The sequence below is a fragment of the Pholis gunnellus genome (assembly GCF_910591455.1).
Source record: "Pholis gunnellus genome assembly, chromosome: 5".
Classification (NCBI taxonomy): Eukaryota; Metazoa; Chordata; class Actinopteri; order Perciformes; family Pholidae; genus Pholis; species Pholis gunnellus.
In genome coordinates, this window is record NC_136531.1 from 1475177 (window position 1) to 1499266 (window position 24090).

The 24090-nt window shown below is 42.8% G+C and overlaps 1 protein-coding gene across 1 annotated transcript; it reads right to left on the reverse strand.

Annotated features, from left to right (window-relative positions):
- Positions 1 to 258: 258 nt before the first annotated feature.
- Positions 259 to 6758, reverse strand: grap2b (GRB2 related adaptor protein 2b). Its single transcript, XM_079159744.1, has 7 exons — positions 6725 to 6758; positions 6146 to 6233; positions 4697 to 4788; positions 3489 to 3611; positions 2147 to 2309; positions 1844 to 1921; positions 259 to 1347 (listed from the first exon to the last, which is right to left on the reverse strand). Exons 2-7 carry the CDS (start codon positions 6221 to 6223, stop codon positions 1162 to 1164), a joined length of 720 nt encoding a protein of 239 aa, XP_079015870.1. The 5' UTR covers positions 6224 to 6233; positions 6725 to 6758; the 3' UTR covers positions 259 to 1161.
- Between the last annotated feature and the right edge of the window lie 17332 nt (positions 6759 to 24090).

Consider the following 24090-nt stretch of genomic DNA (forward strand, 5'->3'; position numbering starts at 1 on the left):
ACCAACCCTGGTAATAAACTGGGCAAACAGTAACTTCATATGTAGGCCATACAGGATACGCCTTAACAGAATGAATGATAAATCCTGTATTACCGTTTATTATACATGTTACAACTGTCCTACTTTGAAGAATATCCTGAAATGTAAGTTTGCAGTACTGAATATAAACTAATGTGTAAACACGTGTTACCTTTTATGACCCTGTACTCACTGTGTGTGTATATATATATATATAGTGAGTTACATTGTATTCATGAACCTTTTTTGCTTTTCACTTTTTAGTATTTCAAAACATCTTGTATACTTTTTTGCAGATATGACAATACACAGCGAATGAATGAATGAATGAATGATGCAGATGGGTCAGATGGACCAGATTGGTACATCTTGTAGTAAATAGAATGTTACAGATTTCACTTCATGTGACCAGTGACATAACGTGAGGCATTTTAATCCAGATGTGTTCTCTATTGCAATCATTCAGAAATGTGACTACTTTCATGTTGCGTTGGTTCTGTCGCCCCCTGTGGACTAAAGCTGTAGTGTCTCTGAGCGCCAGAGTCTCTTTAGAAAACCTCTCATGTTACTGCAGCGGGTCTGACAGTCTGGCCCGTCTCAGTCCTGGTTCTGGTTCTCCCGGGACTCCCTTCCCTCCAGCGGGTCCAGCACTACGTCCACCATTTATCATCCAAATACGATCAGAAAATAACTGAGGCATTAACGTGAATCAATTTTAATGTTTTATAAAGTGATTAAATGCTTTCATCATAAAAAACTTGATGTGAAAAGTAACAAGTATCAGTGACATTAATGTAGTGGAGTAAAACGCACAGTAGTTCACTGAGATGTAGTTGAGTAGAAGTACAGTAGCATCAGATGGAAATACTCGAGTTCAAGTACTTCTAAACCGTACTTAAGTGCAGTACTTGAGTAAATGTACTAGGTTACATTCCACCTCTTTACAGGACCGGTGAAAATAATGTATGAATATTAACTCCCGATATTAAGGCTCATCACTGTTTTATTAAACCATAATGATAAAATGATGTGTGTGTTTTTACTCTGACACAGAGCTTTTATGCTGCTAGTTTATAGTCCAGGGTTAAATGAAGGACACGTGTTTAGTGACTGCTACGTGACGTGTTGGTGGTGCAGCTCCTCTCAGATGGGTTTGGTGTAGTTGGAGGGGAACAGGCCGGTTTTGCCTCTCAGCTGGCCTCTCCACCAGGCCTGGTCGGAGCGCTCCACCACCTTGATGACGTCGCCGGCGTTAAAAGGCAGCTCGTCCTTCTCCTCGGCGAGGAAGCTGTACAGAGCTCTGACCTGCAGCCCGGAGGAGGCTTCGTGCTGGAGGAGGAGGAGGAGGAGGAGGAGGAGGAGGAGGAGGAGGAGGAGGAGGAGACACATCACACAGACGGACAATGCAGCTCTCATATTGTTACCTACAAAACATTCTTTCACACTTTGTTCATGCAGTTTGTGCATCCATGTGAGCTGAGATCTCCAGACTGTCGAACCAGAATTGAATTTGGCAAAAAACAACAACATGGTGACATAAATATGGAAGCCCATTCCTGCCAGCAAAATAAAATAAAAAATCCACCCGAAAAAAATAAAATAAAATAAAATCCACCCAAAAAAATTAGATATATATCCACCCAGAAAAAAAATAAAAGATTATGTTTTTGTTTTTTTTGCATGTCGTATTTGTTCCGGAAAAAAGTTTAAAAAAAAAAATTGGCTTCCATACATATATGCTTTTAAATGTAGCTGACAAACGTGTTCTCTTGGATAACATCTTGTCTGGATAGTTTAAAGAAGAAGCACGCGGTGCTGTCGATACCTGTCCTGATGCAGGCGGAGGTGGGCAGTCGGGCTGTGGAGGAGCGGTGGGAAGCGGTAAACCGGCTGAGCCTCGTTGCTTTTAAGACAAAGACAGAACTTCTGTTAACTGTATTTATCATTTATATCGCTATATTTAAAAGTATTACACTTCTATTGACTGTATTTTATACTGTTATATTCAACTGTTTTTAAAGTCTGTATTTATATCATTATATTTACATTTTTTTTCAGAATAAAGTCCTAGTACTGACGCCAGTTGAGTGCATCACTCGCGTCACATCTGCTCCTGCAGGTTTCCTACCTGTTGTCGCGGCTCTTGCAGGAATATTTGACTCTGTTTGGAGATGGAGTTGCTCTTGTAGAACTCCACCAGCTGGTTGAGAGAAGGGAACTTCTCAAACCACAGGTAATACTGCCCTCTGCCGTCCCGCAGCACCTTGAAGTGCTGCACGTTTGCTGCGTGTCTGCAGAGGAGCGACGCACAGAGCAATGCTTCATGTTTCTGTATTTATACATTCTATATCTGTCTGCACCCGTCACAGTGTGAGAGGATGAGGAAATGAAACCTGACCGGCTTCTTCTTCTTAACAGTCTTTTAATCTCGTTTTGAACACTAAAAAGGTGAATAATATGATGCTTTTATTTAATTTATTTATAAATAGTTACTATAGGGTAATAGTTGAAGGAAGGCCAGAGAGCATCACATTGGACCTGTGTGTGTGTGTGTGTGTGTGTGTGTGTGTGTGTGTGTGTGTGTGTGTGTGTGTGTGTGTGTGTATGTATGTGTGTGTGTGTGTGTCAGTTACGTACATTCATCCTTTTCAAGATCAGTCAGTCGATACTATGAGAGGCCGTAACCATCCACACACACTTCCGGTGTCTTATTTTGGAAATAATAATGTTTCAGTTGTTCCATGAATCTAAAAGATACATTTGCACGTCAAGAAAGTCTCAGTTTGTATCATTACGTTGTGTGTACGTCACCAGCTCAGCTTGTTAGCTTGTCTTGCTAGCTAGCTAGCTAGCTAGCTACCTTAGCTTCGTTCCACACACAAAGCGACTCTTCTTCATCAGCCGGGTCGAGAAAGAACCGGTGAGACCTCGTTGTCGGAGTGAGAACATCCGGGTACTAAACACACAGATTGAGACGTCACTGGACGCCACTTCAGGTTTGTAATAATCACGTATCTTTTACGGTCTTATACCTCAACAGCTTTAGGACAAAACAACACTTTATTGACGTGCAAAATTATCTTCTAAATATACAAACATCACACGTGTAATTCATTCAAACGGGATTAAAAAAAAGAATTTGTCTCTCGCCGTTGACTAACATTTATATTTATTCATTAATAAGGTGCCAAGGTAATCACTGTCATAGTGTTTTATAGATATATAGATAGAAATATGAGAATGTTGTGTGTTGTATGTTTTGTTCAGAAAAACTGGAAAAACAAAATGTTATATGAATCTGAATTTGAAAGTGGACACCACTGTAGGAGGCCTAGCGTATATGCTAATGCTAGCATCTTTGGAACTGCGGCACAATATCAAAGTTTCCTGCGATATTCTAAAAAACCTGCATATACATCAGCTAAAACAATAAAGTGTTCAGCATACATGGACACACACACTGAATGCACCTGACGGAGATGGAGAAGTCACCCGTAGCTGTATTTCGACTCCCCCGTACGAGGAAGGCCCCCTCGGGCTGTGTCATCAGCTTCTCCTGGGCCTCTCTGCGGCTCAAGTCCTCCTGGTACCAGCTGGAGTCACGAGGGGACGACAAGAGGCGTCAGAGGTTTTAGAGTTCGGAATATAATATGGTGTTCAGAGAACTACGGTGGCCTGCAGGTGGGGAGAGTTGACTTTAGGATGTTAGTACAACTAGAAGCTACTCTTATCAGTACTCGGTTCTTATTCGTGACAAAATCATTCTTTTTATAAAGATATATGGGAATTTAAAAACTAAATAAATTCAGAACAGAATTAGAAGTTATAATTTAAATATAACTAAATATTGTTTTTAGAGCAGCAACACTAATGTTTACAACAGTGACATGTCTATATAAAGTCATTACTATCTCACTGGAAACAAATGTAAGATGTCAATAAAATAAATAACGTTTCTGAGTGAAGTTTATAAAGAATGAAGAACACAGACATCGGTAAGTATCAGTCTGTCCTGTGTCCTGTGTCCTCTGTCCTCTGTCCTGTGTCCTCTGTCCTCCCGGCTGCTTTGTCTCAGACAGCACAAATAAAAGCTTTTGGATGTTTCATGCTGTGCTTGGGTAAACTTAGCGACGGTGGCCGATTGAACAAGGTTTCACTTTTGTTTACGTGTCCAAATGTTGCAAATATTTTATTGCAGGAATAGTAACAAGCGGAGTTGCTGTCAACTCGAGTAATCTTCACTTCAGCGACCTCTCTGCTCGCGCTTTGTGCGTTTGTGTCTATCTGTGTCTATTTCCAGGTAGTATCTAACAGTTCTTATTTGAATACTCTTCAGTTGTTGGTTTGGAAGAATAAAATGTTAGTGCAAATCAAATAAAGTCTTACAATGTTTAAACGTGTGCAGTTTTATTAAAGACTTGTAATAATCTTGGTCTCATACTTCCACTACTCTGCCTTTAGCTACATTTTCAGGTTATAATGTGAAATGTATTTTTGAAACATTTAAATGTACACTATAGGTAACACCAATGACAAAGAAATGGCTCATTCATTATTTAATTAACGTATAAAAATAATAAAAATACATTAAGCTCAACTTTTTGTGGATTCATCGAGTTTAGAAGTTAGTTAAGGTTATTAATGTGATAAATACATGATGTGTATGTCTGCGTGTTACCTGGGCAGATGAATGTTGATGAAGTTTTTGGGTACGAACCCATCACGCCCATTGAGTTCTGCTTTGTACCAGTTTCCAGTGGCCTGCAGAATCTGACACAGTGAGACACAATCACATGAGACACGTTCTCTCTCATTTACGTCCTGTCGAGGTGAAGACGCCACACAGCTTTCCTTTCATACAATACTGGTTTGGAGGTACTATACTGATTCAACAATGTCAAACTAATGACTCTATAGGGCCAAACATATTCTTTTCTTCCCACAACTTCATGGTGCCTTTATGGTACCTGGAGGAATATGACCTTGTTTAATAACCTTTTTATTCATGCATCATGTACAAGCCAATGTTGGAGATCTTAAATCTGGAGATGGACAAGCTAGCTCTAGAGATGGAGAAGGTAGCTAGCTAACTAGCCATCTCTGGAGATAGACGAGCTAGCTAGCTAACTCGCCATCTCTGGAGATAGACGAGCTAGCTAGCTAACTCGCCATCTCTGGAGATAGACGAGCTAGCTAGCTAACTCGCCATCTCTGGAGATAGACGAGCTAGCTAGCTAACTCGCCATCTCTGGAGATAGACGAGCTAGCTAGCTAACTCGCCATCTCTGGAGATAGACGAGCTAGCTAGCTAACTCGCCATCTCTGGAGATAGACGAGCTAGCTAGCTAACTCGCCATCTCTGGAGATAGACGAGCTAGCTAGCTAACTCGCCATCTCTGGAGATAGACGAGCTAGCTAGCTAACTAGCCACCGTCCTCTCCGGAGCTCCCGTCTGCTCTCCTCCCGGTCTGCCAGCGGCTTAGGGGTCGGCTGATATGGGCCCGTTGGTTAATGTGAACTTTCTCAAGTAACACCCGCGATCCCTTAGAATGAGTGACTGTACATATTGAGAGAAACAAGTTTTTCTTTCAGTCTTCATAAAAAAAGCAGCCAACAAAACTTGCTAGCCAGTGTGTTCAGATAATTATTTTGTCTCCACCCACAACAATATGTCCTTGTGTTTACTAAGAGAAAATTGCTCTTTATTTTAGATTTAGCTTTGTGGTCAAAACATATATAAAGTATATGTTGCTATTTTGCATGGTGGGCTAATTCTTTGTACATAAACTTGCAGCAGGATGCAGTTTCATAACACATTTTCATAACCTGCTGCACTAACTATTAATAAAACGTGCTGAGGAGAACGGTGACACAATGACACAAATACTGTTGATCTCGCCCAGCGCCTACTGAACGTCCAGTCACGTAGGTGACAGTTATTTACATAAAAATGTAAATTCTTTGTCCCGGCAGTCCGCAATTTGAATGCTTTTCACACACAGAGCTATTCATAACTTGGGCGTCTGCTATGTTGTTAAAGACACAAAGTAGGAACTATAGATACTGAGGGTTTCGTGTACAGCGTATGTGTGTGTGTGTGTGTGTGTGTGTGTGTGTGTGTTCTCACCACCAAGAGCTCTCCCTTTCTGAAGCTGAGCTCATCGCCGGCTGTAGCTTCATAGTCGTACTTGGCCGTAGCCTCCATGGTGAAGGAGCTGAGAGAAAGGTGGAATGAATAAAACATATAAAGGCATTACATGTGTAGGTCCACAAACCTTAAAACCAGGTCCTACATGTTGAAATACAGGCGTAAACACGATCATATCTGACACCTCAAATATCTTTTCATCAAAATAAACCTCAATTTAACCGAGATGTCGATGCAGTTTGACTGTAATGCACATTATGAGCATGTTTATAAAGTGTCAAAGGGTTGACTGGTGTAATAAATACTTCTTATCCACATGAAAGCACCACAAAGAAAGCTTTAACCTCTCGTTCACTTCTCTTTCATGCACATTACAGATGAAATCAACGAGCTATCACAGAGCTTCATGGACTCATTCATGGAAGTATACCTTCAGTCTAAGAGGAAAGTCTGTGTTGACAGTCTCAGAAAAAAACAAACAAACCCATAACTCAAAGAAAATGACAATCTGTACCCGTTTGTGCCTCGTTGAAGAGAAGGAAACCCGAAGTTACTCACCACGTACGTGTCGGTTCTCCCTGCAGAACAGAAATCCCGCAATCCACAAAGAGAAGTGACAAGCTGTGAGCTCACAGGAAGCAGTCGGACCGCAGCTGCCACTGAGACACACTTCCTGTGGCTGCTGACCACTTGCACTCACGTGCTCTCACTGAAATAGATGCAGGTGCAACGATACGGTGAGATAGAAAGTTTAGTTGCACTCATAGGAACTAATGCTGAACTAAAAAGCAACATTTAAGTCTAAAGTTAGTGGATGACCGGCAGCTGGATCTCTTTTATTTCAGCTGTTAATAACCATCAATTATAAATAATGAATTGATAGTTAATCAAACTTGAGTTCATATTATTTTATGTATAACAAACAATGAAATCATTATGTCTACTAATAATTAGTAACTTTACAATCTAGTCTTTTTGTTGCTGCACTCATTATAGCATTTTCTATATTATATTTGTTATTAAATCTTTAAGAAATAGTTTGTAAAACATCTATAAACATAATGGATTACATACTTGTAAGATGCTTAATGTTTATTTATTGGTTTGTAAAACGTCTATAAACATTTATCTTTATAAAGTTTCACCTGATGAGCACTATTCATAGTGTTTATAGATGTTTTACAAATGATTTGGTAACATAGAATATTAATATAGGATATAAAATATAAAAAAAAATTTTCACGCGCTGCTTTAATATCGCTACATGAAGCACTTTGGGCTGCATGTTTATTTAAAGACGCGTTTTGTGAACTTAGTTTCTTGGGAGGAACTTCTGCATGTTTTACAGTTTTGTGGGCACATTAACAGAGTCTGTTTCATTCATTTCTCAAAGTCGGTCCTTGATGGTGGCAGGAGATGTGGAAGCTCTGAGAAATGGGAACTGAAACGTATCTCTAGATCCAGTGGTGTATAGTAACGAAGTACGTGTTGTGGAAGTCCCAGATATCACGGACAGTTGAACAGCTTTCAGGCCGATAAGCCACGCCCCCTCTCCGGCGCGTCCGGCGCGTCCAGCGCGATGCACGTGATGCACGCGAATGAACACAAATATACCGGCGGCGCGAATGACGCGAAAAATATCTGCTTTTCTTTCCTCTCAGAGGGAAATATGGTTTATTCCTATCTTCATCTGAGAGGTGAGTCACTGTAAACAGATAAATGATGTTATAGATTAAACTACTTAAAGATATACATGTACAGCTGGAACTTTTACCTGCGTTTGCGTTGTAAATAACTGATGGAAATAACTCATGTTCATTTATCTTCTGTTTGTGTTGATTTGTTTGATAATGTATTTTATTTTCAGATTGGTGCAGCCCCGGACATCCCCGGACATCTAAGGGCATCACAGACCTGTTATTGCTCAATCTCGTGAGGCTGAACGCCACTTGTCCCTCTAAGCGTGACTAGATCTTTAAAAGTCATTCATTACAGTAGAATGTGACACAGTGAGCATCAGACCTGCAGTAGATTGTGAAAGATGGAGGTTTCTCCAGCCGTGGTAGGATGTAGTGATTGTTTGTGCCACATGATGGCAGCAGACGGTAAGAAAAAAGCATTATTGACATCAGTTCAGACCTTTACCTCCATTCTCTCATGTTCAACTAAAAAGCTCCTTACTTTTCACATAAATAACTTTGTAAGCCTCATGTTCTACTTCCTCTACTTCCTCTTCTGTAAATGAGCCGAGTCGTAAAAACAGTATTTACCACCGAAACAGTTTATATAACCTGGAGATCATACAACACTGTAGATAAGAAGTGGACGTAGTCGTCGTGACGTCTCTCATTGGTTTGTCGCCATCTTGACTTTTTGCAACCAGTGAACAGGAAGTGACCATATCTGGACTGAGGAGGAGTGACGTAGAGACCTGTCAATCACTGTGTAGCCCCGCCCCTAAAGCATCCCCTGCTTTATGGTCTGTGTGACTCTAAATGGACCATCATTTACTAAATGAACATCATGCTGTATTGAAGAAGACTTGAAACTAGAGATTGAGACCATAAACTCATGTTTACAATGTTTACTGAGGTAATAAATCAAGAGAGAAGTAGAGTCATTTTCTCATAGACTTCTATACAACCAGAGGAGTCGCCCCCTGGTGGACACTAGAGAGAATGCAGCTTTAACACATGAAGCATCGGCTTCACTCGGCAGAACCGGAGGTTGAGCCTGAGCGGAGGATGCGCTTCTATTACCACAAACTCTCTGAAGATGCTAATATATATATATATATATATATATATATATTCTGCATGTTACAGAAAACATTTTGGAATTGGTCTGATCCTAAAGGCTCAATTACAAATGAAGGAGCCAATTTTGAAGTGACTAAATTACTTCATATTTCGTCATTTAAATAAAGGAGCAGCGAGAGTTCACGCCCTTAATTACGTTTTTTTATAGCAAATAAAAGGCAAATTCAACGTAACTCTCCTTCTTACCTTTCACAATAAAAGCCCTAGACATATAAACTAAACAGAGCCAGTATTAATAGTTTTGAAGCAACATATGAGTGATGTTTTTTGAGCGTTCCTCTGGTGGATCCGTGCCTCTGATAGTCACAGTCGGTCTCGGATCAGCTCGGTGCTGAAGGCTCAGACCCCCGCGTGTTGTAGTTCGGTGAGGATTTCATCTTAACATGACAAGCAAATGAGATTTGAGAAAAGAAAAAAAATCAGCATTCCCGCTGTGAGACGGCTGATGAATGTTCTCCGTGTGTTGACGTTTCTGCGGGTTTCTTTTTTCTTTTATTTTACATTCCCAAAATAATCATTTGCTTCTTTGCTGTTTCCAAGGTGACCCCCAGCTGCTCGTGCTTGATGTAGATCCTATAATGCAGCATCAGCAAAAAAGCAAAGCGGTGTACAGGTTATGACTGTGTTTAATGGCCTGAGCCCGCATCAGGACAGAGCTCATAACACTCTGTTCAAACAGGAGGAGAGGAGTCGTAGAAACGCCTCCATGCGCAGCCGCCATTCGGCATTACCGGGCCCGTTAACTCTGTCCGGTGTGTGTGTGACCGAGGGAGACGCAAAGGGAGAGGAGGGAGTGACGGATGTATTTGACAACAGAGAGAAAGAGATTCATGATCAATATTCAGTGAACAAACATCCCATTTCATTCTGTTTCCCTCTGATGAGGCCGAGGCAGTGAGAGGCGGGAAATAAAGGGGATTTTATTTCTTCCACAAAGCAGCTAAAATCTAAAAAAGACCAAAGAAAAGGGAGACCAACAACACGTCCTGGCACTACAAATTCCTTCTAAACTCCACAGAAAGAAGCACGATAGAGTCTCATGGGTACGAGTTTGAAATGTCACATCAGAACCAAAACACTCATTACACACAATCTGCACCTCACAAAGGAAAAGAGGTCTCCTCTCCCCAACAGATCTAACAGAGGCCTCAGTATTCCCACCCGTTAACTTGTATTCATAGAATGTCAATCATTTGAGTTTTGATGTTTTAATTCATTTTCCAAGAGACAATGGAGGGAACTAGTTTGTGTTGGAGAACAGAGTCCTCAGTATTGATCCTGGAGGAGCAGAGTTTAGACCAGCGCTCATCCACGGGGGACTCGAGCATCGACCCGGTTGAATGAACTCCGCTGGGACCCCGACCTCCCTGCAGGAAGAGGCTTCAGTGCAACAATAACTACGTCTCCATCATCAATACCGTCCTGGCCCGGGTCCGAACGCGATGGTGGATAAGAGCGCGTCCGTCTCGGCCAATGAGAGTCCGTTCCTCGCCTTCATCCGCCGCACACACATACGTCACCGGCTGATCTCCATGCTTCTTACACCGATGGTGCCTTCAGGGCCTGCCGGCTGTGTTGAAGGTCCGGATGGATTGTCTCCTGTTACTAAGACGTAGTCCCCGTTAACGGCAGCGCTGTCTTTCAACCTCCTTTTACTAAATCGACTAAAACGCTCAAACACTAAACGTTGTGAATTTTAAAAAGAACTCGAGGTGTCTTTCCGGTCCTTACAGTTCAAATTCTTCGCTCGACTGTCATTAAATGATGCAGTGTGTTTGAAGAATGCATTTTTATTTTGATGGCTCAATCAACATAAGATGCCCCTCACCATGGCAACAGCTCCAATGTGGGTCCTGCTGTCTGAAGTGACCTCGTCTCACCAGCATGCATCCCATAATGACGACACACACACACAGGAGGGTCACAGAGAGGCTGAGGGAGGAAGAGAAGCTGGCACTGCAGCGAGGGAGGCCCGTACAGGAGCACACGCCTGTGCACGCACACACACACACACACACACGCACACACACACACACACACATGCACACTCACACACAGCTGAATAATTCAGCAGAACAGAGATGTTGCAGAGGGCTGTTAGTGTGTGTGTGTATGTGTGTGTGTGTGTGTGTGTGTGTGCATGTGTGTGTGTGTGTGTGTGTGTGTGTGTGTGTGTGTGTGTGTGTGTGTGTGTGTGTGCGTGTGTGTGTTCATTAATCAGTTGTTCAGTATCAGGTTCATGTGCTTCAGTCTGGTCCGGTTTCATCCAGACCACTCCGGTCCAGACATGATCCAGATCATCACAGCTGATCACTACAGCGAGCGTCACCATGTAGAGAACTTTGTTGTTTTTTTCCTAAATGAAAATAATAACCAAAAACATTTGCACTGAACATCATTTAAATGAAAGAATTCAGCATTTGTTTTTTACATTGTTATAAAATGACAAAGAGAGAAACAAAGACCTGCGGCTGAATCATCAGGTGACCGAGTGAATGAAACACTGTGAGCTCAGCGTCGCTGTGACTGAAGTAACGAGAACACGGAGAACAGAAATGTTAAAGCTTCAGGTCACAAATATCGACTTCAGTATCGGCCTCAAACATCTAGTATCAGTATGATTTTATGGATTATTATATTAAATTAAATTACATCAAATGTAATATATTAAATGCGTGTTATCAGGATCAATTCATTGGTGGTTTTGTCAACAAAAGGAAAAATCTAACAAAGCCTGAAATGTTTCTTTCCAATAGAGTAACCGTTTATTTGACCGCTCCTCTCTGAGATCAGTCAGTTCATCATCTCTCTGCTCTCATCTCATCTCATTTTGTATCAACAAAGAACAACACGTAAGACGTAAACATGTCGTCCTCTGAGCCTGACCGCTCAGCGGGTGTCGGACTGGACTGGAGTGCCAGTGATGCGCTGGGTTGATTTGAACACTTGTTGGAGTAGCTGCTGATCTCACAGAGATAGAATGACGAGGACAGGAAGCAGCGAAGTGGAGTGACAGGGCGGAGGATGGGGTGGAATGAAGAGGACGAGAGAGGAAGGCTAATGAGCTTCTGGCTCTCGAGTGCAGAGAATCTGCGTAATAAGCGATCTCACGTCTTCAATAAGCGTGTTCCCGAGAGAACTCCCAATCACGCCGGCGACTGCTCGACAGATGAGGAGTTATTAGGAAGTCAGACTGAGCCGCTCAAATCACTCCGCATTTACTGCCAGAGCATCGAGCAGCGTCAAGACACAGTCGCGTGGATTTGCATACGAGCAGGAACACGGTGTGATGAGAAGCGGCGTAGGTCTGCTGATGGTCGGTCCGAGCACTTTGCTCCAAACACTATAATGAGGATTAACATCAACACATCCGATCTCAATCAGTGTTCAGCCAGCAGACGATCACAGGCCGAGTCCTTCTGATGAGCCTTCCTGTGACGAGCTCTTCTATGGCAAAGCTCCATGAATTTCTCTACATGTCTGTGTTTATTTGTTTGTTGATCACTTACGACATGTGACAGAATACTTTCATCAACATGTGAAGAGGAAGCGTGAGGATTACGAGCAGCAGACTGTGAGACGATCACCAACCAGACGGACCTGCCGGACCAAACGCCACCAAGCTGCTCCAGAGAGGAGAAGACCTGATGGATGCTAAGCTAACCCAGCTAGGACCTGAGGCTACTCCACTACCCAGCATGCACCTGGCTGTCTGATGGTTGCAGAACAATAAGATGGATGAAAGCAGCTTGAGGTCGGTGACTGTTGAGCCCACATCTTCACAGAGACCTGGATCCATCATGGTCCAGGATCAAGCTGCACTTGACGGGGGGACAGCAGGACAGAGATCAGGACTCTGGTGGACCAGAGGAGGAGGACTCTGTGTTTACATCATGAGGACTCTGGTGGACTAGAGGAGGTGGACTCTGTGTTTACATCATGAGGACTCTGGTGGACCAGAGGAGGAGGACTCTGTGTTTACATCATGAGGACTCTGGTGGACCAGAGGAGGTGGACTCTGTGTCTACATCATGAGGACTCTGGTGGACCAGAGGAGGAGGACTCTGTGTCTACATCATGAGGACTCTGGTGGACCAGAGGAGGTGGACTCTGTGTTTACATCATGAGGACTCTGGTGGACCAGAGGAGGAGGACTCTGTGTTTACATCATGAGGACTCTGGTGGACTAGAGGAGGTGGACTCTGTGTTTACATCATGAGGACTCTGGTGGACCAGAGGAGGAGGACTCTGTGTTTACATCATGAGGACTCTGGTGGACCAGAGGAGGTGGACTCTGTGTCTACATCATGAGGACTCTGGTGGACCAGAGGAGGAGGACTCTGTGTCTACATCATGAGGACTCTGGTGGACCAGAGGAGGTGGACTCTGTGTCTACATCATGAGGACTCTGGTGGACCAGAGGAGGAGGACTCTGTGTTCACATCATGAGGACTCTGGTGGACCAGAGGAGGAGGACTCTGTGTCTACATCCTCCAGAGACGAGCATCCATATTTCACAGTGTGTGATGCTACATTCAGTCTGTTTGCTCAAATGAAACTGTAAATAGCAGCAGGAGAGCACATCATGCACACAAAGCTGTTTCACCACGTCTATCAGACACCAGAGTGTCCTCAAGCAGCTCTGTTGACATCATATCACAGTTTTAAGGCATTGAAATCCTTTAAATGTTAAAACATTCCAGAGTGGTTGAAGTTAAAAGCTGAACTAACAACTGTGTTCAGCTTTAACTAAGTTGTTATCGCTCTTTGCTTTGGTGGAGCAGTTTGATCGAGAAAGATAAAACAAGATATATTCTGAAGTATGTGAAGCAGAACGCTGCTGAGAGTGAAGATTTCCACTTGGTCCCCTTTAATATAAAGTAACACAAATACACAACGTAACACAAATACACAACGTAACACAAATACACAACGTAACACAAATACACAATGGAACAGAGACTCACATTGTTCATGGAGGTGATTCCAGGTTAAAAACCTTCCTTTGATTTCCCTCATTGAGTCTCAGCCAATCATAAAAGAGGACGTCTAGATAAAAAGATGAAGATTTAAAGAGATCTGATTTAATTGAAATGAGGATTCTACAAAACGCGGTTCAGTATGAGGCGGATTCATATCAAATGTGTTTCACGTGCTGTGAATACAGAGAACTTTGCGACACTACCGACGCCCACCGGCAGGGGTCAGTAGAGCGCTGCGGTCTGAGTCCATGTGTGTGACAGCAAACACACACACACACACACACACACACACACACACACACACACACATCCTTGAAAGAATAATGATGTCACAACATGGGCACACTGCTCCGCACTCAACAGCCAGCAGCCGCAAGGGTGGGCTACCGTATCTAACACACACACACACACACACACACACACACACACACACACACACACACACACACCCACACACACACACACCAATGAACAGCTGAAGATGTTTTTACTGAGCTACCAGTCAGTTGTACCATATACCGGTGAATATGGTACAACATTTAACTAACAGATATCATCGTGAAACTTCTCGAGTTCATCACAATTATTTTTTGTGTCACAAGTTTTCTGAAATGTTATATTTAAATATGCAAATGAGGCATTCTCTAATGGTAACTTTTGGTGAATTTAGGAGAAATCTGTTCATTTCCCAGTGCATGAAAAACATTGTTTTTGCCTTAAAGAGAGAAGTTCAGAGCTAAACGTTTTGCTCAGACGTCTCACCGCTGCAGCCTGTGGACACTGACTGAATATTTAAAGGAACAAAACGTAATTCTCAGGACCTGTTCGTCATCACTCTGCAGCGAGCCACGTTCAGCATGTTGGTCTGCACAGTGCAGGTCAGACGGTGCCTTGTTCTTCAGGGGCACCAGATGACCAATCCACAGCCCCCCCCCCCCCCTATTCTTCCACTTTATTTGAATTTTTTTTTAAATCTTTATTTATTTTTAAAAAACAAAACAGAACAAATCAAGAAATCAACAGACTCATATGGTCAAATTAAACAACAAAGATTATGTATGTATCGATGACAAACGCAAAAATAAAATAAAATAAATAAAATAAAATTTAAAAAAATAAAATAAATAAAATAAAATACATTAAATAAATTAAATTAATTAATTAATTAATTAAAATAAATTAAATAAAATTTCTGTTTTTAATTTGAAACATTTTTATTAAGTCAAAGTTCTTGTTCAGCTGCCGACCCCGTACGGACTGTTTTAACTTCCATCCTTAACCTCCCTTTAGACTGCAGGCTGTTAAATGGAGAGAGAGAGAGAGAGAACGAGAGAGAGAGAGAGAGAGAGAAGAGAGAGAAGAGAGAGAGAGAGAGAGAGAGAGAGAGAGAGAGAGAGAGAGAGAGAGAGAGAGTTTCTGTGTGTGTTGAGAGTGGCTGACATTTGAGCTGGGACCAGACTGGAGTTTGGAGCTCGGTCCCTTCGCTTCAGGCTCTCTGTCGGCTCATTTGCAGCGCTGAGGGACCAGAGAAGGAGACGGAGGGAAAGATTAGAGGAGATAAGGGAAGGACATGTGGAGAGAAGGGACACGGACAGAAAGTTTAGTTGATTTCACTCTAAAGGAAAAGAAGAAGCAGAAAGATGTACACCTGATTCAAAACAAATACATGTTCAATACATGTTGGACAAAAGCTGAACAGATTGCTCTGAACTGGCGTCTCTCTGTCACGGAGAGACAGAAGGCAGCGACGGCCTCTTCAGTATGAAAATGAGCACGCTGCACGCACAAACTCGACACGCTCCCCAAATGTCAACGAGAGGTATCACCGCTTGACTTCTGTGGACCTCAATTCCCAGAATCCTCTGACGTGCGATCAGTAAACTGGCCGCGCTCACGCTCGGTGCAGCTGTTCTATGATCAGTTCTGATAAAAGCTACCGAAGACTGGACAGTTCCACTCAATCTGATCCTCGGTCAACATGAATCACCAACATCTTGTTTGGATGATGTTGCCAACAGAAGGCACCTCATCTGTTTTACCAGTTAAATGCTTTAATGATGAAGCCGCCGTATTTTTCATATTTTTTTAGGTTTTCCTAGTTTTGACGACCAAAAACTAATTTCTGTTAACTTCATTGAAATGACTTTAACATCTTGAACCTGGACTTTTAGAGGAGGGTTATTCTGAAGTTGCTGCCAATATCCATTCATGACGGTGCCGTCAGACCAAACGACTCCAGCAGAACGGTGGAGGAGACGAACACGGTGAACACGAGGCTGTTTAAACGAGTCTGTGAGTGAACAAACCCCTCCGTGTTAACCTTCAGAACACAGAGATTCCTGATTCCATGTGTGATGGGCCGTCAGATCAAACGGCGTGGCGGCGGCGCAGAAAAGACGAGAAGACAAACTCGTAGAACTCGAGGTTCTGTGGCCTTGTTTTGTGGACACCGTCATCTGTCAAGATGTCTCAGCAAATCCTGCCAGAGCCCCCATGTGCACTCGTTATAATTGGCCGTTAAAGTGTCATCACAAACGACTCGTGGCTCTTCGGTGGAGAGATCGACTCTTCACTGCACAGAGCTCAGAGGCCGGTATGCTTCCCCTGCAGGAGCTCCCGGATGATGAGGCGGCTCTCTCTGCCATCGCAGCCCAGGCAGGGGCCCCTATTCTGGGCCGCGCAGCCAGGGAGCAGGGGCCCTTGGAGCGGGTCCAGCTCCTCCGAAACTGGATAAAGGAGAAGCTTTGTGTGTGCATGTTAACGCTTACGTGTGTTTTCCTTTATAACATATGTGGCGCGATGAATAATACATGTGCCAACGCGTAGGTGTTTAGCTGTCGGCTCACATCTGTAGTGTGTTATGTGTGTGTTGACAGATGTTCTCACACACACACACACACACACACACACTGCTAAGCTGTTGGCTGGCAGTCAGTCAAACATGCAGTGCTGCTGAGTGCAGAGCAACCTCAACACTTGGCCCACCAGCTTTACTGCAAAGCACCATTTAAAATATGTGTGTGTGTGTGTGTGTGTGTGTGTGTGTGTGTGTGTGTGTGTGTGTGTGTGTGTGTGTGTGTGTGTGTGTGTGTGTGTGTGTGTGTGTGAGAGAGAGAGCGTCTGTGTGTGTGATCGTGCACGTGCACACGCAATGTGCACGTCTCCAGGTAGGCCAAGTCTGTAGGTGTTGATGAGTCTGCAGTTGGAAGGACTTCAGTGATCCATCAGTTCATCCATCTGTCCATCCCTCCGTTAGTCCGTTCGTTCTTCTTTCTTTCTATCTCTCTCTCTCTCTCTCTCTCTCTCTCTTACTCCGTCGGTCCATCCATCTATTCATTCCTTGAAGAAGACTGATAAGTGAAGCAGGCTCGTCCTCGTCGCTGATAAAAACCTCACAACAATGAACATATAGGATGTAAATACATAACGGGATCAGTGCATCAGAGGAACGCTGATCTGCCTTCAGATACATCATCACATCATCAGAAGTCCCCCCCCCCCCCGAGGCTCCCACCAAATATCACTGACACAAATCTTTGAGCGCACACACACACACACACACACACACACACACACACACACACACACACACACACACGCACTATGTCTTCATCTGGAGGCTCAAACCTCACACACTTGTGATGCGTTCTCAGTGGGTTTTAAAGCTCTTATTTTCCCGCCCACGTGTATTTGATCTGAGCCGTGCTGCCTCACACGCCCACACACATCTACATCGCCGGCACAGCAACCTTCCACCGCAGCGGACGGCTTCGGTCGCTTTGCTCAAGAGCACCCCGTCGGTGTTCAGAGAGGAAGTGAGACTTTCAGGGCTGAGCTTTCCACGTCTCCAAAGTGTGTTGTGTCCTGTTACACTGAAGGCTTTTTAAAGGGTCAGTTCACCCAAAACACATATTCTCAAAAGCACTTGATGATTGTGCTGAAATTATTTTTGTTTTTTTAGTTTTGACTCTTTAGAACGTATTCTTTTAATCTTTTAACGATTCATATATCTAACGATAAGTTGCTTCTTATTCTTCGTGAGATTTTACTGAAAATACTTTCAAAATGATAAACTTTTACTGGAATAAGGTTTTGAATGCAGGACCTTTACATGCAGTGGAGTATGTTCACTGTGTGGTATCAGAGCTTTTACTGAGGTTCTTTTAGGTTCTACACCGTTTATCAGCTAGAAGCTGTAAAACATAATCATAATCATCAGACTTTAAAATGTTGGAAGATCTTTGAACACATCGTGTGTGACGAACGAAACTTAGCTTGAAATTGTGATATTTCATCAAAAACATTTTATTCTACATGTGTTATTGTCACATGCTCCAAATAAACAGTTTACTGTAAACAGTATAAATAAAAAGTAAATAGATTAATAGATGGAGCGCTTGGAGCCTCCTTTTTTCCTCCTTTTTTCCTCCTTTTTTCCTCCTTGTTTGCAACTTGGAATGAATATTGGATTCACAGATTTCATTAGATTCCAATTTTTGTGAAATAAATTATTAAAAAAAATACAACCTGCGTGTTTGACTTTTTTTATGGTTTATGGTATTGTAGCGGCGTTTTGCTGCACTAAAGACATGTTGTAGTTCTCTCTACTTCTAGTCATGGTGGTTCAGTTTCATAGAGGAGCAGAACTTTACATTACTGAGAAAATCAAGACCACAGAGAGAAAAACACCCTGAAACATGTTCAGGTGTCCAGAGAGAAGATAACACAGATGTGTTTGACTATTGGAATGCAACCTTAGTGTCTTTAGTACGTCTCTCTCAGTCCTGCTTCTCCCGTTCTGTCTCTCTGCCGGTTCTCCATCTGTCCACCAGATGCCCTCAGACTCTCCCACCTGTCCAGGTCACCTGACTCTCTCATCCACCTGCTCACCTGTTTCCACTTTCGCTCGTCAGCCCTGCAGTATATAACAAATCACACCGACTCCGGCTCAGCGCAGCGTGAGACTCACGTCGGGATCAGAGAGAAGGAAACGTTGTAGAACTCCAGTCGTCTCAAACACAATAAAACCCAAAACAAGTTCATCACAACATGTGACCAACAAGCAGCACGTCAGTCTGTTTGTGGAGCAGCCGTCAGGTAACGGTGATGATGTCATACGTCAGTGATGTCATACGGAGTTTGATCACAAGAACAGGATCATCAATGAAAGGTAATTTTAAAGATTTTCTTTTATTGCTGTTTTAAGAAAGAATACTAAAACAATGCCAATTCTTTTCCCCATTAATTCTTGTTTTTTCCTCACAAAATAATCAAAAAGAACCGCACAGATGAGCAGTATCCATGAGAGTACCAGTGAGGATAAGATTCTAACGATATCCGTCCCTACTCCTGAGTAAATTCATCCTTCATATCTAAATCATACGAGTCATCCACTAATCGTGTCACCTAACAAATAAATCACGACGTACATGAAGCGTGTGACAGAAACATCTCTCAAGCTTTCTGCTCCACAGTGACGAAAAACACGTCGACAAGGCAAAAAACATCCGATGTGGACCGACTTGAATTGCACTGGAGTGGAGAGTTAGTTGCTTGCAGGGAACCAGAAGAATCTCATGTTTTTCTTTGCTTTACTACTCTGCTCTGCTGTTGTCCCTCGTAGCATTCAAGCGCTGGGATTGGCCGTCATCCCATCTCTGCAATATGCGTTCAACTAAAGAAGAAAAACAAATTATTAATTTTTCTGTCCATCAAACTGTTTACTGGTTAGTAAAGTCAACAGTTGATAAACGTCCTTTCTTCTGTCCGTCGTCTTTCCCTCTCTCCATCTTCTTAACGTTACTGAACGCTAACAAGCTAGAAGACATTTACTAACGTTCTAATATGTTCTGGGTCATGTTAGCGTGGCCAATTTCAGAATATTATATAAACATTATTAATATAATTATTGATGCTTTGCTGAGATCATCACTTTAATTAATGCTGCAGCTGGTGAAGGAGGAGCTTACGTCACGTGACCATAATGCATTGCAAAGGTCAGCTAATCACGGAATATCTAGTTGGATGCTGAAGGGACTCGTGGACGCACTGCGGGAGGGCAGAGCTGTCAAAACCCAGTGAAAAGTCACATGACTTCTGTGTTAAGTAACTTGCAAACTGAAGTAACAACACGTCCGTAGTTATTTTAACTCAAAAACGACTTTTCCTGAACCTAACTAAGTAGATTTGTTGCCTCAACATAACTAAGTTGTTTCCTGTGAAGACGGAAGTTCATTTTGAAAAGACTGTGTGAGAGCCCTTAATTAACATAACTATAGCAAATCCTCAGATGGTCCAAACCTACGCAGGACCCCGTGCGGTGATGATGCTCAGTAGAGTAACACTGCTCCGTCTCCCGTTAGCTCTCATGGGAGGACGGCTCGGATATCCTCTCCCTGCTGTAAGAAGAGCGCGACGAGGCTCTGAGGGGAACACACAAGACGGACAGATGGGCGAAGAAACACACCGGCGTCAGACAGAAAACATGCACCAGGGAGCTGCACGAGTCTCCCATTTAATTATCCACCTAATGATCTCACTGTAGTGTCATCAGGGAGAGAGATTCAATCAGCTGAAAACATTACACGCTCATTTATATATCAGGGTTTCTATTGGATGGTTTGATAAAACATCTAGCCTGCATTTAAACTGTTAGCTAGCTAACTGTTAGCGAGCTAACTGTTAGCTACATAGCCTAAATGACTTAACGAATTAACATTACTGTCTCTGCAGCTTAAAGGTGGAGTGTTGTAGTCCTATGGTTGTAGTTGGTCGTGTTGTTTTAATGTGATGCTCTCTTCATGAGTGTAGTTCTACTATTTGTATAGAAAAAGATTTTTTTTATGGAAAAGTATGCTTAACAGTTTGTTTTAGCTAACTTTACTGGACTATAGAGCCAATTAATTAATGCATAACAGGAAAACCAATCTTTTTATATCAGTAGTTATGTTAGCATCAAAATACTGGCTAGCTAGTCAATATCTATGACACTGACACTGTAAAACTATGCTGCGATAGCATAATGCTAACATCTTGTGCTACAGCTGTTCTTTCAGGATATGGACTGCTGCTTGATTTATATCACGCACACATACTTTGTATGAATTCAACCGCATATTTAAAGTGACTTAACATCATCCATAAATCTTGTGTTTCACAGAAAAGGTTTGTTGGAATCTTGTTTCCTTCGCTTGCAGAGATGATTGTTTGTTTGTTTGCTTTTATCTAACGTCGGTCATCGGCGTTGGTGCTTTTTAAAAAAAAACGAAATCCTCTTTCGTTGTCTCTCCTTATCTGCGTATCTCTGTGTGTATTTTTTTAACAGAACTATTTTTTTAACTTCCCCGCTCTGCATATTGATGCGTGGATTAGAGATTAGAGAGACGCAGGGCTGTGATGATGGGAAACGGAGGAGGGAATGATGAAAAATAAGATATATATTACAGCTCAGAGGCACGGAGGGAGGATGTGGCCTCAGCATTTCAAAGTCTCAGATAATCAATAAGCCGAAGTGAAATCACACTTGAAAGGGAAATTTTGGCGGTATTTCACTTCATCACTGCACTTGTAAAACGGGAATTATTTATATATGAAGACGTTTTAAGCACGTACCAACGTACCAACGTACAACAGCACGAAGCTGTTTCTTTTGGAATATATTACTCTATCTTTTCAATTATCTCTCTGATTCCTTTTTCTCTTCTCGCTGCCGTCTGTCTTCCACAGCTGATAAAACAGACGAAGTAACAAAAGAAGCCAGGGTGGCGACTGACGCTCTCCTCCATCATTTTGTTGACTTGCTCTGACTGTTGCTTCGTCACTTGGCTGCATTTAAAATGTGTCTCCACCACGAATAACGATCCTAATTCATTTTCCATCGGTATCATTTTCGTGCTGAGCGACACAAAAACAAAACAGAGAATTCGTGTCCCTGCGACACAAACCTAGAGATTGCATTTCATGACTATTTCAGGATCTTCCATGTGACCGGGCTGCACACACAGACACGGGTCAGAGACTGCACATGTGTTGAGGTTTACGGAAAAACCCGATCCTGGTTTTTAGTTTAAACAGCTCAGAATCTTTTTTTAACAATGTCCATCTTTTCATTGAATGATCGTCTTGAAAAGGCCACTGATAATAAATCCTGCGATAATATCATCCTCCACCTGCGACAATATTATCTCCACCGGCTGCGTCAACCGCTAACCAACCGCTAATTAGCTAACTAAGGTTTTGTGAGCGGGTCATCTAGAAAACCCCGGAGCCGCGAAGATTCTGCAATAGAATACGCCCATGGGCGACAAATCCAAATATGATTGGTCGATCAAATTGTCCATCCAAACGTACACTCTCATCACGCTGTCAGGGCGTTCTATGGAGGAAATAGAATACTCTGGATGGAGGATATTCTCCCCAGAGACTCATAGAAAAATATATCATTAGTTGCATTTTTTCCCCAACACAGAAACAAGTCGACCTCATTTTATATCTTATTTTATCAGATTAGTTTTTAACATTTTTATCTGAGGAGTCCAGGGCCTTCTCTGAGAACCTTGAGGGCCCTGACACAGTGGAGAGCCTCACACAGTTCGCACAGAGAAGCAAGCTTTTAGTCTATAACGTCTCTGGTAATGGTTTAAGAGTTGGAGTGGGAAAGCCAACGAAAGCTACTTCATAATATCCAACACCAGTCTCCTGGTTGACAGTCCTGCTTCTTCGACGCTGCGTTTTGGATTCATGGTGAAGGGTTAGGGTTTTGTTGCCTGAACCCAAGAGTTGGTTTTGTTATTTGAACCGTTGGCGTTCAAGCCCAACATGATGTTAACTTTAACAAAGTGGTTTTTGTTGCCTAAACCTAAGTCGTCCGGAAAAGAAAGTCGTGCCGAGGGACAGGAAAAAAAAACTGCCAACTTGTGAATTTTGTGAACACGAAACCAATAGATTTTATTTTGACTATTTCACGAGGAGACTGTGTTGGTGTCTTTGACCTCATTCAAGTTTCTTCTTCCCTCTTTGTTGTGACATGAACAGGCCCTTTTGTTGAAGACGCTCCGCTGTCTCATCAAGGTCACTCCAGCTGACGCGGCGCCACAAGTGAGTTGAGATGGAGGAGGAACCGCCTCGTCTGCAAAGATCCCTCCTGCTGAGGTTGTTCAACGGCCCATCGGGCCAGCCCACATCCAACACCTGTCAACACGGCGTGTGCTGCATGCTGCCAGGTAAAAAAAGACGTCTCTGTTCTAGAGTTTGAGCTCAACAGTCCCTCTGCACAAACGACACACTAAAACCCTTTTTCCACCAAAAAGAGTGCGTATATTTGGGTTCTCAAAACAAACTAAAATAAGTGATAGACGCCGTTCCCTTTGCTGGAGATCAAGTACACCCACATATGTTTTTTGTGTTCCGTCCGTTAAACAGAGTTAGTAAACAGGGAATCTGTCACGCTGGCTACTTCTTTTTATATCCGTTACTTATTCAGTCTCTTAGTTAGGGATTGTTGGAACAGTTGGAAAGACGAACCAAGTCGGTTTTGATGAGTTTCACGACCATCGTTGAATTTAATTTACTGTTCCCGTCAATGGAGTCCGGTGGCTTTGTGTAGAGAACACAACGTCCGTTTCTTTCCACATCTAACTCGGTTTATTTATCCAGAGATGTTGATTGTTGGTAAAATTCCTGTTGTCTGACCGGAGGTCTGATGGCTTCAAGGAGAACATTTTAATTGAATGTTTTGAACGTTAATAAATCATAATTGTCCATATCCCTGTTGATTTTATTTATTACATATTTACTTCACGCCTCATAGCATCATGCAGGAAAAGGAGGCTGTTAGCTGGTGTTAGCTGGTGTTAGCGTCCAGTAAGAAAGAGGCTTTAGAGTCGCTTCACAACAACAGAGGACGCTTGTAAAATGATGCATTGAGCGAATGCTTAGTTGGTGACGTTTTGAAGTGGCCTCCAAGATAAAAGCCTCGTCTAGCCGAGGACTCTGACAGAGTGAAGCAGCCACACGGTCACGGGGGGGTGAGAGGGTGACCTATAGCGGAGGACAAACTGCAGCGAGTCCTCTCTTTGATGAAGACTTCTCCTCGGGGGGGGGGGGGGGCTTCTTTACGGGTGAT

Coding starts and splice junctions, on each gene's coding strand:
- grap2b (XM_079159744.1), bottom strand. CDS start 6,223: ATGGAGGCTACGGCCAAGTACGACTATGAAGCTACAGCCGGCGATGAG. Junction 3,612..4,696: donor ATCAACATTCATCTGCCCAG/GTAACACGCAGA, acceptor TCGTGACTCCAG/CTGGTACCAGGAGGACTTGA. Junction 1,348..1,843: donor CTCCGCCTGCATCAGGACAG/GTATCGACAGCA, acceptor CTCCTCCTCCAG/CACGAAGCCTCCTCCGGGCT.